At 49.1% G+C, this 17,892-nt stretch overlaps 1 protein-coding gene across 1 annotated transcript; it reads right to left on the bottom strand.

The window, feature by feature from the left end:
- Positions 1–17,517, bottom strand: SLC51A (solute carrier family 51 member A). Its single transcript, XM_081862684.1, has 9 exons — positions 17,225–17,517; positions 15,233–15,327; positions 12,329–12,483; positions 11,344–11,417; positions 7,974–8,132; positions 7,493–7,604; positions 3,337–3,483; positions 1,935–2,040; positions 1–389 (listed from the first exon to the last, which is right to left on the bottom strand). Exons 1-9 carry the CDS (start codon positions 17,500–17,502, stop codon positions 241–243), a joined length of 1,275 nt encoding a protein of 424 aa, XP_081718810.1. The 5' UTR covers positions 17,503–17,517; the 3' UTR covers positions 1–240.
- Between the last annotated feature and the right edge of the window lie 375 nt (positions 17,518–17,892).

Below are 17,892 nucleotides of genomic sequence, written 5' to 3'. Positions count from 1 at the left end.
TACAGCATAAAATAGATTTATTCCATGTGGCCCGGGCATTTTTGACAATAGCTGCACAAATTACAGTGGTCCTGAAGTCATTCTTGTACAAAGGGTCATATGTCCATGTGCCCATCCCAAGGCAGAATCAGTCCCTTGTCCCTTCCCCCTGCAAGGAAGGCCACGCATTCTTGAAATCCCGGAGCAAATGTTGGCAAGAGGGTTGGGGGCCTCCGGTAGCCCGGCTGGGCACTCCTGTCCCTAGGCAGCCGAGAGACCGATTTCTGCTTTGCTCTCTGGCAAACCTCCGGCCGGGCAACAGCCTGGCTTGTCGTCCGGCTTCCTGTAGTACATCCTGGTCAGCACAGCCATGATGAAGGTTTCCAGGACCAGTAGCTGCGCGTGCATCACTGCAAGCAAAGATGGAGGAGAATGAGTGCGGCCCTTTTCCCGAGGGAAGGTCACTGGCTTCTCCGCTTCCCACAAATGCAGCCTTTGCCCACCTGGTGCCTTCCAGAGGTTTTCAACTACATCCCCAGTCATTCCGGCTGCAGGATGCCCAGGAAGATGCCTGGCATTAAAAGAGAAGGCAACTACTGACTCTCTAGTCTAGTGGCAGAGAGTTCCACAGGACCGTGCCGCTAATACTAAAGGCTTGGTTTCTTTGTCCAGCAGCAGCAAGGCCCTAATAATAATAATAATAATAATAATAATAATTATTATTATTATTATTATTATTTATACCCTGCCCATCTGGCTGGGTCCTCCCAGCCACGCTGGGCGGCTTCCTAATAATAATAATAATAGGCCCTAATAATAATAATTATTATTATTATTATTTATACCCTGCCCATCTGGCTGGGTCCTCCCAGCCACGCTGGGCGGTTTCCAACAAAACACTAAAATACAATAACCTATTAAACATTAAAAGCCTCCCTAAACAGGGCTGCTAGATGTCTTCTAAAAGTTTGGTAAAAACAAAAAATTCCTTCCAGTAGCACCTTAAAGACCAACTAAGTTAGTTCTGTAAAGTTACTATCTTACTATAAGATAAAAAGTTACTAAATTACTATCTGTAAAAGTTTGGTAGTTATTTTTCTCTTTGACATCTGGTGGGAGGGCATTCCACAGGGCAGGTGCCACTACCGAGAAGGCCCTCTGCCTGGTTCCCTGTAACTTTACTTCTCGCAGTGAGGGAACTGCCAAAAGGCCCTCGGAGCTGGACCTCAGTGTCCGGGCAGAATGATGGGGGTGGAGACGCTCCTTCAGGTCTACTGGACCGAGGCCATTTAGGGCTTTAAAGGTCAGCACCAACACTTTGAATTGTGCTTGGAAACATACTGGGAGCCAATGTAGGTCTTTCAGAATTGGTGTTATGTGGTCTCGGTGGCCGCTCCCAGTCACCAGTCTAGCTGCCGCATTCTGGATTAATTGTAGTTTCTGGGTCACCTTCAAAGATAGCCCCACGTAAAGCGCATGGCAGTAGTCCAAGCGGGAGATAACCAGAGCATGCACCACCTGAATTGTAGAGTTGGAAGGGACTCCTTGGGTCATCGAGTCCAACACCCTGCAATGCAGGAATCTCAAATGACCTCTGGCCACCTGACCTCTGCTTAAAAGACCTCCAATGAAAGAGAGTCCGCTGCCTTCTGAGGGATTCCTTTCCTCTGCAGAATGGCTCTAAGCATAATAAAGTTCTTCCTGATGCTTAGTTGGAATCTCCTTTCTCGGGACTTGAGGCCATGGGTTCGAGTCCTACCCTCCGGAGCAGGTGAAACCAAGCTCGCTCCCTCTTCCGTGGGGCAGCCCTCGAGATACTTGTAGAGAGCTATCCTTAACCGCTTCCCAATTTTCCTCCTCAACGGCCACTGCTACCACCCCACAACACAGCCTCAGGGTGCTTCCTTTCTTTTTGACACCCCCCCCCCCAAGAAAACCATCGGGTTTCCACTCACTCTGGGACCGCACTCTGGAGGAGAACGGTGGGGAGCAGGCAATCTGGCCGCCATTGCCCAGGGTGCTGAAGATGGAGGGCTGCAGCGCCGTCAGGATGAGGAGGACCTGAAAGCACAAGCACAGAATAATAAGCCACTCTGGGCAGCTGCCAATCAAGTGTTAAAAACAGTACAGCATTACATGTTAAAAACTTCCCTGAACAGGGCTGCCTTCAGATGTCTTCTGAATGTCAGGTAGTTGTTTATTTCCTTGACATCTGGTGCGAGGGCGTTCCACAGGGAGGGTGCCACTACCAAGAAGGCCCTCTGTCTGGTTCCCTGTAGCTTTGCTTCTTGCAGTGAGGGAACTGCCAGAAGGCCCTCGGCGCTGGACCTCAGTGTCCAAGCAGAATGATGGGGGTGGAGACGCTCCTTCAGGTCTACTGGGCCAAGGCCATTGAGGGCTTTAAAGGTCAACACCAACACTTGGAATTGTGCTCGGAATTGTACTGGGAGCCAATGCAGATCTCTCAGGACCGGTGTTAGGTGGTCCCGGCGGCCGCTCCCAGTCACCAGTCTAGCTGCCGCATTCTGGATTAATTACAGAAGGAAGTGTTCCGAAGCAGCGCTGACAATGAGGACCGGAAGCATGAAGGGGCTGGAGAAGCTTCTGGGGCGTCAGCACCCGGGCTGAATTGGGCATCTCATTTGGAAAGTCGGCTTGTTTGCTTATAATGTATTTTTAAATAAATAAATATATATCACTACTCATATTTTTTTAAAAAAATAAAATAAATCAGAGTGGTTTCATTCTGTGAACCGCAGTGAGATCTTCAGACAAAGAGCGATATACAAATTTCAATAACAACAATCAATATTGGTGTTATATTTATTAATACCCTGGGTTGTTGTTTTTTACTCAAGGTGGCTTACACAAATTAAAACGACGCAGACACAATGCAGAAGGCTAAAAGCACATTAAAAATTATGGTTAATTGCACTATCGTAGAACTTAAAAGTATTTTAAAAGTATAAACGGTACACAAAGCCAGACAACAAAAGTCAAAAACAGAAATCGGGTAACTATTGTGGAGATATGTCTTCTTAATTGCCTACATAAGCCTGGCGAAATAAAAAAAAAGTTTGCAGCAGGCATTTAAAAGGTGAAAACGGAGGCGCCTGCTGAATTTCTAGTGGCAGTGAGTTCCACAGGACTGGCCTGGTGACACTAAAGGCTGGGTTTCTCCTTGTTATCAAAGAAGCCTCACCAACTCGACCAGATACTGCAGATTATCTGAGTGACTGAGCTGGGATAAAAGAGTTCATGTATACTGACATATATACTGGACCTAAGTTGATCATGACTTTGTAAATTAATGCAAGGACCATGAACCTGAGAGGAGAGAGAGAGAGACGAGGTTACCTGGAAGCAGGCGAACTTGCAGCCCATGTTCTGCTCCGACAAGTGGGCTCTGGCTTGCCGAAAGAGGACTGCGTTTGCCCACAGAGCAAATAAGGTCGACACTCCCAGGGAGGTGTTGATCCACAGAGCCACGCTTGTGGCTGATATCTAGAAGGCAAGAAGGCGAGAACGTAAGAGAAGCCAGCTGCATCAGGCCAGGGGCCCATCTCCTCCTCCAGCACCCGGTTCTCAAAGTGGCCAACCAGGTGTTTGTTGGAAATCCTCAAGCAGGATTCGAACCCAGGGCAACACTCTCCCCTCCTTTTTTAAAAAAAAATAATATTTATTCAAATTTTGAAAATTACAAAAAGAAACAATAAAAAAGAAAAATAACAAAGACATAAAAATACAAACAAACAATTAAAAAAAAACCCCGATCAGACCTTTACATAGCTTTATTTCCTTTACTTATTTCCTTGACCTCCTCACACCTCCCTTTTTTGTATTCTAGTTCAATTAGATGTTTCAGCAAATCCTTTCCAGCTTTGTTTTTAACCTAATAATTTATCTTAATATACTGTAATTCTCGTCTTTCACCAATTAATAAATCAATTTTAACCTAATCCTTTATATCATTTCTGCTAAAACCATATTACTTCATTCCAACAACCTTCTAACATTCCTTAATTTTGCAATGTTTCTGTAAATAAACTTTGAATTTTTTCCAATCTTCTTCCACCAACTCTTCACCTTGGTCACGGATTCTGCCAGTCATTTCCGCCAGTTGCATATAGTCCATCACTTTCATCTGCCATTCTTCCCGGGTAGGTAAATCTTGTGTCTTCCAATACTTTGCAATGAGTATTCTTGCTGCTGTTGTGGCATACATAAAAAAAGTTCTGTCCTTCTTTAACACCAATTGGCCGACCATGCCCAGGAGAAAGGCCTCTGGTTTCTTCTGAAAGGTATATTTAAATACCTTTTTCATTTCATTATAGATCATCTCCCAGAACACTCTCCCCTCCTGTGGTTTCCAGGAAGTGGCATTCAGAAGCATCGCTGCCTCCGGCTATGGAGACACAGCAGAGCTGTCCTGGTCGGTAGCCACTGATCGCTTTATCCTCCATGAATTGATCTTTTCCTCTTCTGAACCCATCCAAGTTGGTGGCCATCACTGCCTCCTGTGACAGGTGTAGAGATCAGGTGGGATGACTAGGAGGAATTATGAAATATGGAGCAAGGCACTGTGCCCGTGATGAAAGCATTGCGTTGACTGGGTTTGATTCATTGACAATCATTTCTGATCAAATCCCACAAGCCTCTGCATCTCTGTCCGTTTTCTCTACTGCCCATTTTCTTTCTCTCTGCCTGACAGGCATGTACAGTGGTACCTCAGGTTAAGTACTTAATTCATTCCGGAGGTCCGTACTTAACCTGAAACTGTTCTTAACCTGAAGCACTACTTTAGCTAATGGGGCCTCCTGCTGCTGCCGCGCCGCCAGAGCACGATTTCTGTTCTCATCCTGAAGCAAAGTTATTAACCTGAAGCACCATTTCTGGGTTAGCGGAGTCTGTAACCTGAAGCGTATGTAACCTGAAGCGTATGTAACCCGAGGTACCACTGTATCAGCGTTCTAAACACAGGCCAGTTGCTTCATCAGGCATCCTGAGACATAAAGATAGAAGGTAGCTTTGATGGAGTTTAATCTTTAGATTAAGGGCCAGGAAGAGAGTTCACAAGGAGATGGTATATACTGCCATCCTGTCTCTCCTGTTTATGACCTGTGGGGTTTTGCTAAAAGCATTCCTCCGTCCTCCTTGTTTCCTATGTTATTTACTCTGAACTACATATGCATGCTCAAGGAGGAAATAGTTTCTTTGTAGTTAAAAGAATTTCTTCTGATCTGCCATTGTCCCACGTGGGGGTTTTGAAATGCTCAGAGGAAATCTGATTGGTTCTTACGAACACTGTTTAAAAAGTTCTTTTGTGAATAAAACGACCTGGGTCGAGGGGTGGACAGGATTATTATTATTGGCACTCCTCCCCGAGTCTTGCCGGTCAAGCCCCGTGTGTATTTTATTAATCAGAGTCCAATCCTTCCTTGCTTTTGGAACGCTACAGCAGGGAGTTCCATAGTTTAACTACATGATGCCTGAAAAAGTCCTTCCTTTAATCTGTCCTGAATCTCCCAGCCTTCCTTGCATGTCCAAGACTTCCAGTATTATGGGGGGGACGACGACTCTTCTCTCCCCACTTTCTGCAGGTCAAGCATCATTTCATAAACACCTATTCCTCGCATTTCTCAAAACTGAAAAGTTCCAAAGGGAGTGTGAAATGCAGTCGTGGAATCTGCTGCTACAGTGGCTTAAAGGGAAAAGGTAAAGGGACCCCTGACCATTAGGTCCAGTCGTGACCGACTCTGGGGTTGCAGCGCTCATCTCGCTTTACTGGCCGAGGGAGCCGGCGTACAGCTTCCGGGTCATGTGGCCAGCATGACTAAGCTGCTTTTGGCGAACCAGAGCAGCGCACGGAAATGCCGTTTACCTTCCCGCCGGAGTGGTACCTATTTATCTACTTGCACTTTGACGTGCTTTCGAACTGCTAGGTGGAGAGGAGCAGGGACCGAGCAACGGGAGCTCACCCCGTCGAGAGGATTCGAACTGCCATCCTTCTGATCAGCAGGCCCTAGGCTCTGTGGTTTAACCCACAGTGCCACCCGTGTCCCTACAGTGGCTTAAAGGTAAAGGTACCCCTGCCCGTACGGGCCAGTCGTGTCTGACTCTAGGGTTGTGCGCCCATCTCACTTAAGAGGCCGGGGGCCAGCGCTGTCCGGAGACACTTCTGGGTCATGTGGCCAGCGTGACGAAGCTGCTCTGGCGAGCCGTTTACCTTCCCGCTATAAAGCGGTACCTATTTATCTACTTGCACTTAAGGGTGCTTTCGAACTGCTAGGTGGGCAGGAGCTGGGACCGATCAACGGGAGCTCACCCAGCTGCGGGGATTCGAACCGCCGATCATGCGATCGGCAAGCCCTAGGCGCTGAGGTTTTACCCACAGCGCCACCCGTGTCCCTCTACAGTGGCTTAGATGGCTTCAAAAGGAGGATAATACGTTTATGTATGCGACAACAGCCACACGGATGCTTCTAGCCCAGAAATGGAAGGAAGAAATAACCCCGGCCAGAGAAGAATGGCAAACCAAGTTGATGGACTACGCTGAAACGGCAAAATTAACTGGGAAGCTCAGAAATCAAGAGGACAAGAACTTTTAAAAACAATGGGAAAAGTTTACAATTTATTTACAAGACCATTGTAAGCATGTTAAAACATGAGCAGGATTTGAAGCACACTTATAAATTAACAGAATGTATGGATAATTTGGAAGGATAAAATCTGGATAGTGTTGATATGCAGTTGTAAATATTATTACTAGGACCCATGGAAGGGAGGGGGGGTGGAAGTCAGGAGATTCAGAGTAATCTCAAAATTTGGATCTTGAATTGTTTTGTTGTTGTTGTTGTTGTTGCATGTTTATATATTTTTCAATCAAATGAAAAAATGATATAAAATAAATAAATAAATAAAAGGAGGATAATAGATCCAAAGAAATGGCTGTAGAATCATAGAGTTGTAAAGGACCCGAGGGTCATCGATAGTCAACCCTCCCTGCAATGCAGGAATCTTGCGCATCCACGAGATATGGTCATTTAACCGTCATGGCTGAGTGGAGCCTCCATGTGCAGGGAGAGTATTATTATTATTATTATTATTATTATTATTATTATTATTATTACTTCTACCCCACTGGGCTTCCCCATGTGACATCTGCTGAGGAGCAATAATGTGAGGGGCTGTTTTGCCTTCATGCCTTCCTCTTGGGCTCCCCAGAGTCATCTAGCCGGCCAGCTGGGAAGCAGCATGGTGCAGTCAGCGGAAATTTGTGGCCTGATCCAGGCGGGACCACTGCTGGGTGAACAGGGGGAGATCCGCTGCTGGGTGTGAGCGTGTGCCTGGCTGTGTCTTAGGAGAAGTTTCATAGGTGCACGAGGGAGAAGGGGTGGGTGTATCAAGCAACAATTCCTTCATCGTGCCTGGGGTGGGCTGGAGGACCTCCCGAGGTCCCTTTCCGACCATCTAGATTTTTAAGGGCAAGGCGGCTGCAGGTGCTGGGACTTACCTCAGAGGTGTCGTACAGGCCCTCCGTGGTCAGAACGAGCCCCAGGAAGATGCAGGCTCCTTTGAGGAAGGCGTACTGGAAACTCCCCAACATGATCAGTTTCAGTTTTCGCCTGGGGTTAAGAGAGAGGAGGGAGGAGGAGGAGAAGGGTGTTTGTGCCCAGGAAAGGCCCACGTCCCGGTCAAAGCTCAAGCAACCTTTCGCTGTGTTGGAAGAAGAGGCAAGGGGGATTCCACCCTCTCCCAAAACCACCCACCCCGAAACAACACTGGGGAGAGGGCTGTGCGGCTCAGTGGGTAGAGCATATGTTGTGCTTTTTATATTGTAATTGTATGTTCTGGCAGGAGGACCAACAGCAGGTGGCGCCAGAGCCCAAGAGCACACAGACGCTGCAAAGAAAGAGGCAGGCAGGGGTGGGGATCGTGGCTGCAGGATCAGGCCCAAAGCCCCCATAAGTGGGACCTGGGAACCTTCCACTCACTTGGTCATAGTGATGCGAGGGCAGCAGGGGCAGCAGCAGCAGCAGGGCCCCGTGCTGATCACCATTGGGGTGTCCTTCAAGGCCTTGAGCACAGCCTCCGTGCCCCCAAAACCTTCCACCATGATCAGCATCAGCAGGTAGAAGCAGACGGCAAAGTACCTGGAAGAGGAACAGGGAAGGCCATGTTAATAATTGCATTTATTGCTCTGTTTATATTATTAGTCGCTTAAGAACAAAAAACAAAATTTTTTTAAAGGCAAAAGGTAAAGTACAGTGGTGCCTCGCAAGACGAAATTAATTCGTTCCACAAGTTTTTTCGTCTTGCGAGTTTTTCGTCTTGCGAAGCACGGTTTCCCATAGGAATGCATTGAAAATCAATCAATGCATTCCTATGGAAACCGCCTTCAGACCAGGTCCGAGGACACTCTGTCCCCCGACCCCTTCTGAAGGCTGGGGGGGGGGACAAGGGCTTTTCTTCCCACCCCCAGCATTTTAAAAAACCCCGGGACAGCGGAGGACTTCTCCGCTGTCCGGGGCGATCTTAAAATGAGGTCCTGGACCTCTTCTGAAGGCTGGCGGGGGGCGAAAGTCTTTGCTCCCCCCCACCTGCCTTCAAAAGACGTCCGGGAAAGCGGAGAAATGCGCGTTTCTCCGCTCTCCCAGGAAGGCAGGCAGGCAGGGGGGAGCAAAGACTTTTGCCCCCCGCCTGCCTTCAAAAGCCGTCCGGGATAGCAGGAAGCGCTTCCCTGCTATCCCGGACCGCTTTTAAAATGCTGGCGGTGGGGAGCAAAGCCTTTCGGCCCCCGCCGGCCTTCCTGGACCTCTTCTGAAGGCCGGAGGGGGGGAAAGGCTTTGCTCCCCACCGCCAGCATTTAAAAGAGGTCCCCGGAGATTTCCCTATGGGCTTTCTTCTTGCGAAGCAAGCCCATAGGGAAATTCGTCTTGCGAAGCGCCTCAAAAAACGGAAAACCCTTTCGTCTAGCGGGTTTTTCGTCTTGCGAGGCATTCGTCTTGCGGGGCACCATTGTAAAGGTAAAGGGACCCCTGACCATTAGGTCCAGTCGTGGCCGACTCTGGGGTTGCGGCGCTCATCTCGCTTTACTGGCCGAGGGAGCCGGCGTACAGCTTCCGGGTCATGTGGCCAGCATGACTAAGCCGCTTCTGGCGAACCAGAGCAGGAAACGCCGTTTACCGTCCCACTGGAGCGGTACCTATTTATCTACTTGCACTTTGACAAGCTTTCAAACTGCTAGGTTGGCAGGAGCTGGGACCGAGCAACGGGAGCTCACCCTGTCGCGGGGATTCAAACCGCCAACCTTCTGATCGGCAAGTCCTAGGCTCTGTGGTTTAACCCACAGCGCCACCCGCGTCCCTAAAGGCAAAAGGTGGGGAATGGAAAAAGTTTGCGGGGTCAGTCTGGATGATACCCAGGGGTCCCCTTCCAAAGCTGGGATCCTGTATTGGCGAGGTTAGAATGTACAAGGGGAAGCTTGCCAAACTAGTTCCTTTGTCAAGATAACGGTTTTGGCAGCTAGTTAAATGCCACAAGCTGGCACAACCAAAGAAGATGCCCTGTGCCATAGAAGCGAATGGGTGGACCTTGAAAGACACCTGCCTCACTTAGCTGCTAGGTAGGAAGGAAGGAGCAGCGGCGTAGTGTGAGTTGTCAGCACCCGGGGCAAGGCAAGTAATTTGCGCCCCCTAACCCAGGGCAAGGCAAGTAATTTGCACCCCCTAACCCAGGGCAAGGCAAGTAATTTGCGCCCCTAACCCCTAACCTGCCGCCGCTGCCAGCTTCTTCTTGCTGCTGCCTGGGCTGGGGTATTTACGGTAAGGTAGCCATGGCGGCGGGTCCGTGTCAGGTGATCTGAGGCGAGTTGCCGCTGGCGCGGCCGCCCAAACGACGCCGCTTGCCCGGAGGAGGAGGGCAGAGAGGCGAGGAAAATGCAACATGGCCCAGCAGCTGCAGCAGCAGCGGGGCTGTGAGGAGGGGCTGCCTGGCGCGCCCTCCGCGGCCCTGATGCGCGGGGACCGCGGCGAGCACTGAGAGCTGCTGCCTGCCGGACGCCTTCAGCCCGGACGCGCGCACAGCTCGTCGGTTCTGCGAGACATGAGGCTCTGCTACAGCCTGCGCCCGAGGCTCTTCGGCGACTCCGGAGGCGGCGAGCGCGCCACCCCCCCCCAGATGTTGCGCCCGGTGCGGCCGGCCCCCCTGCACCCCCCATGCTACACCACTGGGAAGGAGACAGTGTTGTGTGTGATTGAGATGGAGGCCGGCTGGAAGCAGGAGACACAGAGACCTGCATGCTGTGTGCAGGACTTTGGGGCTTCTCCGGAAACTGAACAGAGAAGCAAGATCCGTTGGGGTGTTGATGCTGTGAGCCCCTGCATCGTACGTATGTTGTTGTTGTTTAGTTGTTTAGTCATGTCTGCCTCTTCGTGACCCCCTGGACCAGAGCACGCCAAGCCCTCCTGTCTTCCACTGCCTCCCGCAGTTTGGTCAAACTCATGCTGGTAGCTTTGAGAACACTGTCCCACCATCTCGTCCTCTGTCGTCCCCTTCTCCTTGTGCCCTCCATCTTTCCCAACATCAGGGTCTTTTCCAGGGAGTCTTCTCTTCTCATGAGGTGGCCAAAGTCTTGGAGCCTCAGCTTCAGGATCTGTCCTTCCAGTGAGCACTCAGGGCTAATTTCCTTCAGAATGGATAGGTTTGATCTTCTTGCAGTCCATGGGACTCTCCTTAAGAGTCTCCTCCAGCACCAAAATTCAAAAGCATCAATTCTTTGGCGATCAGCCTTCTTTATGGTCCAGCTCTCACTTCCATACGTCACTACTGGGAAAACCAGAGCTTTAACTATACGGACCTTTGTTGGCAAGGTGATGTCTCTGCTTTTTAAGATGCTGTCTAGGTTTGTCATTGCTTTTCTCCCAAGAAGCAGGTGTCTTTCAATTTCGTGGCTGCTGTCACCATCTGCAGTGATCATGGAGGTATATGTGCCAATTAAGCCATATATCCTAAGGGCAGCACAGTCTTCCTTCATTGCAAGGAAACGGAGACCCAGGTAAGTGCTAGGAACCCCTAGAGTCTCTCTCCGCTTGGAAATTGGGGCTTTACAAAACATTGTGATAAAACTCAATCCAAAAACCCATAGAACAGACACAGTAAAACAGCAAAAAACCACTTTCGGTGCAAACCGTATCATCCAGCCAGTCATCACGATCTGTCAAATGCCTGGAAGATGATGTAAAGTTTCAGCAAAGGATGTTAAGAACAGGGCTATTGTTCTGGCCTGTCACTATCCCATGGAATTCAAATTTTGTCAAATTAAAATTTGGGTGGAATGGGAGGGTCTCCCAGGGAGGTACTCACGCGCCAATGGCCATCTCCACCACATTCAGGGAGCGGGGAACCCAAAGCCCGAAACAGCAGAACACCGAGACCACCTGGCCGAGAAAGGAGGCAAGGCTGAGAATGCAGAAGGAGCAGCAGCAATTGGATCCAGACCCAAGGCGTCCAGTGGGGGCAGAATCCTGCTCTCACTGCCACCAAAGGGAAGCCCGGGAGCAGGAACTGAGCGCAACAGCAGCTGCTCCCCACTCATCGAATCATAAAAGTTGGCAGGGACCGCCAGGGGTCATCTAGTCCAACCCCCCCCCCGCAATGCAGGAATCACAGCTGAAGAATCTCCCCACAGGTGGTCACCCAACCCCTGCTTAAAGAAACCCCAACCCAGGAGAGTCTGCCATCTTCCTTTTTTTAAAAAAAATAATCTTTACTAATTTAAATTACACACATATACAAAGAATTTACAAAGGATTTACAATCTCATACTGCAAAAAGAAAATTAAAGAAAAAACAATTAAGAAAAAAGAAAGGAAGAAAATACAGAAAATAGAAAGAAGAAAAAGCAGATTTACATGCATAAATCCTAATTAATACTTAAATAAACACTTAAATAAAAAAGACTTCTGACAAAATGAGTCTTCCAATCATTCTCATTGTACTGTTTATACTGTCGTTTTTTCCGCAGTTTTATATTCTTTATATTCTTTTATATTCCCGTCTACTCCACAAATGGCATTTGTTGTGTTCACTCAAGTTCTGCTAATACGGTGTGGTTGATACAATACGATCTTATATAATCCTATATAAGATATAAGAGTCTGCCATCTTCCAAGGCGCTACTGATTTTGGTCCAGGATCTCCCCAGCCCAGGATCATCCTGGCCGCAGTTACTGCTCTGCATTCTAAATGCATATTCCTGGCTGCCACCAAGGGCAGCCCCAGGGATCGTCATTGCAGTAGTCTAGAAGGGGGGTTACCAGAGACAGGGAACCAAGGGACGGGCACTTACGGTGGGTGCAGAGCTGCTCCAGATGAGGGTTTTCATCTTGACGAAGCAGCGGACCTTTCTAGAGAGATACAGGGCGTCTTCGACGAAGATGATGACTGACAGCAGCGTGAGGAAGGTTGCCATGCCAGTGATGGCAAGGTCCACGAGGTTCAGCTCTGCAAGGAACAGTGAGCCAATGTTTGTGGGAGCTCTTCAGAAACATCTCTAGGTAGAGCATGAGACTCACGAGTCACGGGTTCAAACATCACGTTGAGCAAAAGGGTCCTACATTGCAGGGGGTTGGAGGAGATCAGCCTTTCTCAACCTGTGGGTCCCCAGATGTTGTTGAACTACAACTCCCATCACCCCTAGCTAGCAAGGCCAGTGATGTATGGAAGTGAGAGCTGGACCACAAAGAAGGCTGATCCCCGAAGAATGGATGCTTTTGAATTCTGGTGCTGGAGGAGACTCTTGAGAGTCCCGTGGACTGCAAGAAGATCAAACCTCTCCATTCGGAAGGAAATCAGCCCTAAGTGCTCACTGGAAGGACAGATCGTGAAGCTGAGGCTCCAAGACTTTGGCCACCTCATGAGAAGAGAAGACTCCCTGGAAAAGACCCTGATGTTGGGAAAGATGGAGGGCACAAGGAGAAGGGGACGACAGAGGACGAGATGGTGGGACAGTGTTCTCGAAGCTGCCAGCATGAGTTTGACCAAACTGCGGGAGGCAGTGGAAGACAGGAGTGCCTGGCATGCTCTGGTCCAGGAGGTCACAAAGAGGCGGACACGACTAAACGACTAAACAACAACAGCAAGGCCAGAGCTCAGGGATGATGGAAGTTGTAGTCCAACAACATCTGGGGACCCACAGGGTGAGAACCGCTGGACTAGATGACACCCGTGGTCCCTTCCAGTTCTGTCCTTTTACCTGGGGCCTGCTGCTCAAACGCATTCCACTCACCAACCCCTCCTTCCACTTTGCCCTTCCTCCGCACCGGACCACCCCCTTTCCATTCTGCCCACCCTGATCTCCTCAAGCCCCTCTCTTCTGACCCCCAAGCCCCACCCATCAGCTCCACACATCAACTTGTTAAAGTGCTCTGTGAAGACCCTCTCAGCTCCGTTAAAATTCTGGGCGAGGGGAGGCACTATGCGAGGGCCCCCCTCCTTCTGATGGAGACGTGTTTCACAGAGGGAAGGGCTTGCTAAAACTCCCCCAAACTCTGTCCCACAGACCATCTGGGCCAGCTGCAAGTTCCCCACATTGCACAAACTGCACAGCGTGACGACATCATACATTTTTATGTATATAGGAGGAAATCAGCCCCCAGATGCACTGGTCCTTGTGGATAGGCATACACCTGCAATGCAGTCCTTCCAGGATATTTCGCTGAGATTCCTGCCTTGCAGGGGGTTGAACTAGATGACCCCTGGGGTTCCTTCCATCTCTACAATTCTATGATCGTCACCTCCACTGTAGTAAAATCCACCACCACCCCCAATTGCAGTCACTTGCCATTTACAGGTTTCTTTCTACAAATATCCCCTGCCTCTAGTCCATTAGGTATGGACTATACCCATTACCATGGGTAGGCAAACTAAGGCCCAGGAGCTGGATCTGGCCCAATCACCTTCTAAATCTGGCCCACGGACAGTCCAGGAATCAGCGTGTTTTTACATGAGTAGAATGTGTGCTTTTATTTAAAATGCATCTCTGGGTTATTTGTGGGGACTGCCTGGTGTTTTTACATGAGTAGAACATGTGCTTTTATTTAAAATGCATCCCTGGGTTATTTGTGGGGCATAGGAATTCGTTCATTTCCCCCCCCCCCTTCAAAATATAGTCCGGCCCCCCACAAGGTCTGAGGGACAGTGGACCGGCCCCCTGCTGAAAAAGTTTGCTGAACCCTGTAATAGACCTTTCCTGACACCATAATTCTTTCTGGAGTTGGTCCTGGGAGGATCAGGACCCCACCATGGAGAAGTCTGGGGAGCCCACCTCGCCCTGGCCCTGTGGCCTGATCCTCTGACGGGAAAGGGGGGCATTGGTGGCGCAACTGGGGGTGGCCTGGGGGTGGCACAGACTGCAGGTTAAGTTCAGATCATGTCCAGTTAAGACAGAGGTCGTTAACCTCGGGCCATGGGCCAAATGCAATCCTGCAAGTTTCTCTGTCTGCCTGTCAACATGCTTCCCAGTCTCCACCCCCTCCCAGGCCAGATCAGAAAGGTGTGAGCTTCTCTAGGAGCCTCTGACCTTATGGAAGTGTGAGTGACACCTGTCGCTCTTGTTTGTCTCTGGCTCCGCCCACTTCTGTCATGCGTTCCCCAGAAAATCGCCCAAGGATCCAAGTGGCAAAAGGGCCCCCTCTGCCCATCTGAGCTTCTAGGGATGCTCTCTGCCTTTGCAGGCAAAGAAGTTGACTCTTTGACAGACCTGAACCACACTTTATCGAGACAAACCATTGCTCCATCTACCTCAATATTGTCTGCACTGGCTGGCAGTGTCTTTCCGGGTGTCAGTCCTGGGAGTCTTTCCCAGCCTATCTGGAGATGACAAAAATTGAGCCTGGGAGATGCTTCTTCACTAAGCTACAACCCTACCCTTAAAAACAGAACAAGATTCCAGTCCTCATTGTTCTGAGCTCCCTTATACCAAGTCAGACCATTGGGTCCAACTAACTCAGTGCTGTCTACACAGACTGCCAGCAGCTCTCCAATATTTCAGCCCTGGGACCTTCTGCATGCAACTCAGGTGGTCTGCCACTCGCCTACTCTGCCCCCTGCAATTTCCGGTCCTCTGGCGCCACAAGGAGGCAGCTGACTCTCCTCCGCAGGATTCTACAAGACACTTTGCCGCAAAGCAAAGGGAGCCAATGTTTCCTTCTCTCCTTCGTAGGTTCAAACCCCTCCAGCTTTGCCAACTTACGCTGCATCAGCTGCAGGGCGGTCGGTGGGTGGGAGAAGCAGGCGACCGGGATGCTGAAATTGTGGATTAGCAGGTGGATCAGTTCAGGGGCAAACCTGTGGTGGAGATGAAAGAACCCCCCTCTTGCCGTGAGATAAGGGACTTTGAAAGCTCTGCTCCTCTCCAACAAGCCCCAGAGCAGCACTGAGATGCCTTTGCCAGGTAACGTTCAGAGGCTGGTTCATTAATAATAATAATTTATTATTTATACCCCGCCCATCTGGCTGGGCTTCCCCAGCAACTCTGGGCGGCTTCCAACAAAATATTAAAATACAGTAATCCATCAAACATTAAAAGCTTCCCACCCACTAGAGTGTGTCCAAAAGCAAAAACGAAAAAGTGATATTACCATTTTATGCACTCTGTTCATGCACACCATTGCTCTTGCTTTATTATTCAAGTAGCGTGAATGAGTGGAGAAGGAAAATTGCATGCTGGGTGTCATTGGGAAAGCAAGTGAAAGCAAAACTGCCAATAACATAACAATGTTCTACAAATCTATGGTGGAATACTGTGTACAGTTCTGGTTGCCTCACCCCAAAAAGGATATTATAGGGTTGGAAAAGGTTCAGAAAAGGGCCACCAAAATCATCAGGGGAATGGAGGGACTCCCCATGCAGCATTTGGGACTTTTCAGTTTTGAGAAATGTCAGGAACAGGTGACATGATAGAAGTTTATGAAATGATGCCTGGCATACAGAAAGTGGGCAGAGAATATTTTTTTTCCCCTCCTTCTCTCATAGTACTAGTTCTTGTGGACATCCAAGGACGCTGAATGTTGGAAGATTCAGGACAGATAAAATGAAGTCCTTCAGTCACACTTCTCTGAAGTCTCTCAGCCCCACTCACCTCACAGAGTGTTTGTTGTGGGGGAGGAAGGGAAAGGAGAATGTTAGCCACTTTGAGACTCCTTAAAGGGAGTGAAAGGTGGGATATCAAATCCAAACTCCTCCTCTTCTTCTTCTTCTTCTTCTTCTTCTTCTTCTTCTTCTTCTTCATGCAGCACAGAGTTAAACTATGGAACTCACTGCCACAGGAGGCAGGGAGGGCACCAACTTAGATGGCTTTAAGGGAGGATTAGATGAATTTATGGAGGGGAGGGTTACTGGGGGCTACCAGCCAGGACAGCCCTGCTCTGCCTCTGCAGTTGGGACCGCTTTAAACAGAGGGACAAAAATTATGGGCACACTGGTTTGCTTTTCATTCTGAGAGCAGTAACCTTCCCTGATTCAATTTGTCATGATTTATCTCGTGCTTCTTTCAGCATCTTGGAGAGATCACAAGGTTTTAGACACAGAGGAAACTATCCTTGAAAATATTTAACTGATGAGCTGACCAACATTTTGTCAGAGACAGATGATTCATGGGCTACAAATTAGGTTGCTGGTTGACAGACCTAGCAGTTACTTCAGATATTGTCTGCGTCCAAGGAACAGGTTCTGGGGCCAAGCCTGTGTGTACAGACCCCTCTCAAATGAGACCTTCCTTGCCCCCATTCTTGACCAATGCACCTCAAAACTCCAGGCATCATCATGGATGGAATAGCCATACCCTCCAATATTTTTCCGATGAAAATAGGGACATCCTATTTAATAATAATAATAATACTCCACCCATCTGACTGGATTACCCCAGCTTTTCTGGGCAGCTTCCAGCATATATAAAAACATAATAAAACACTGAACATTAAAAAATACTTCCCTATACAGGGCTGCCTGCAAGTGTCTTTTAGAGGTTGTATAGTTCCTTATCTCCTTAGCTTGGGGGGAGTCGCATAACTCCATACTCTCCAACATTTCTCTGATGAAAACAGAGATGTCCTAAGGAAAAGCGGGACATTCCGGGATCAAATTGGCTTCTGTAAATGCAGGACTGGCACTGGAAAAAAGGGACACTTGGAGGGTCTGGAACCCAAAAGCGGCTCCACATAGAACAAGGTCCCTGGTTGCTTACCGTGGGTCTTCCACGAGGTCCAAAGACTCCATGGTTCCTTCCATATGGGGAGCTTCCTCCGGGGGTCCTGTCAATTGTGGATCAGGCAAGCAGCCGACTCCTTCTGATCCCAAGCCCCAGCATAGCCTCTCCTGCGGCTGTGTTTGCAAAGCGAGGTCAGAGTCCCGCTGCTCAAGGCTGCATTTTGACTGACTCACATCCCTCTCTTCTCCGGTTCTTCCCTGGCATTTGTACGCCAGCAAGTTCATTGACAGAGAGGCCGCGGCACCAGCAAACATGCCACTCCGGGGTTAATGACCCAGGAAGGGGCAGCGGCAAGCGAAAGGCATGTCCAACGTCACACAGGCAACGTGCCAAGGAAACCACATTTCCATAGGACATCTCTCTCTCTCTCTTTCTCTGCCAGCCTTTGATTCCCAGTCTCGTGTCCTTATTAAAAATCAGGTGCTGAGTCAAACCTTGGACAGGACAAGGAATAAAGGGCTTCTTCATGCAGCGAATAGTTAGACTACAATAGTAATAATAATGTTGTTGTTGTTGTTTAGTCATTTAGTCGTGTTCGACTTTTCGTGACCCCATGGACCAGAGCACGCCAGGCACTCCAGCTTCCTGCTGGTAGCTTCAAGAACACTGCCCCACCATCTCATCCTCTGTCATCCCCTTCTCCT

The sequence above is a fragment of the Podarcis erhardii genome (genome assembly GCF_964252035.2).
Source record: "Podarcis erhardii genome assembly, chromosome: 5".
Classification (NCBI taxonomy): Eukaryota; Metazoa; Chordata; class Lepidosauria; order Squamata; family Lacertidae; genus Podarcis; species Podarcis erhardii.
This window is presented reverse-complemented; position numbering and strand designations above follow the sequence as displayed.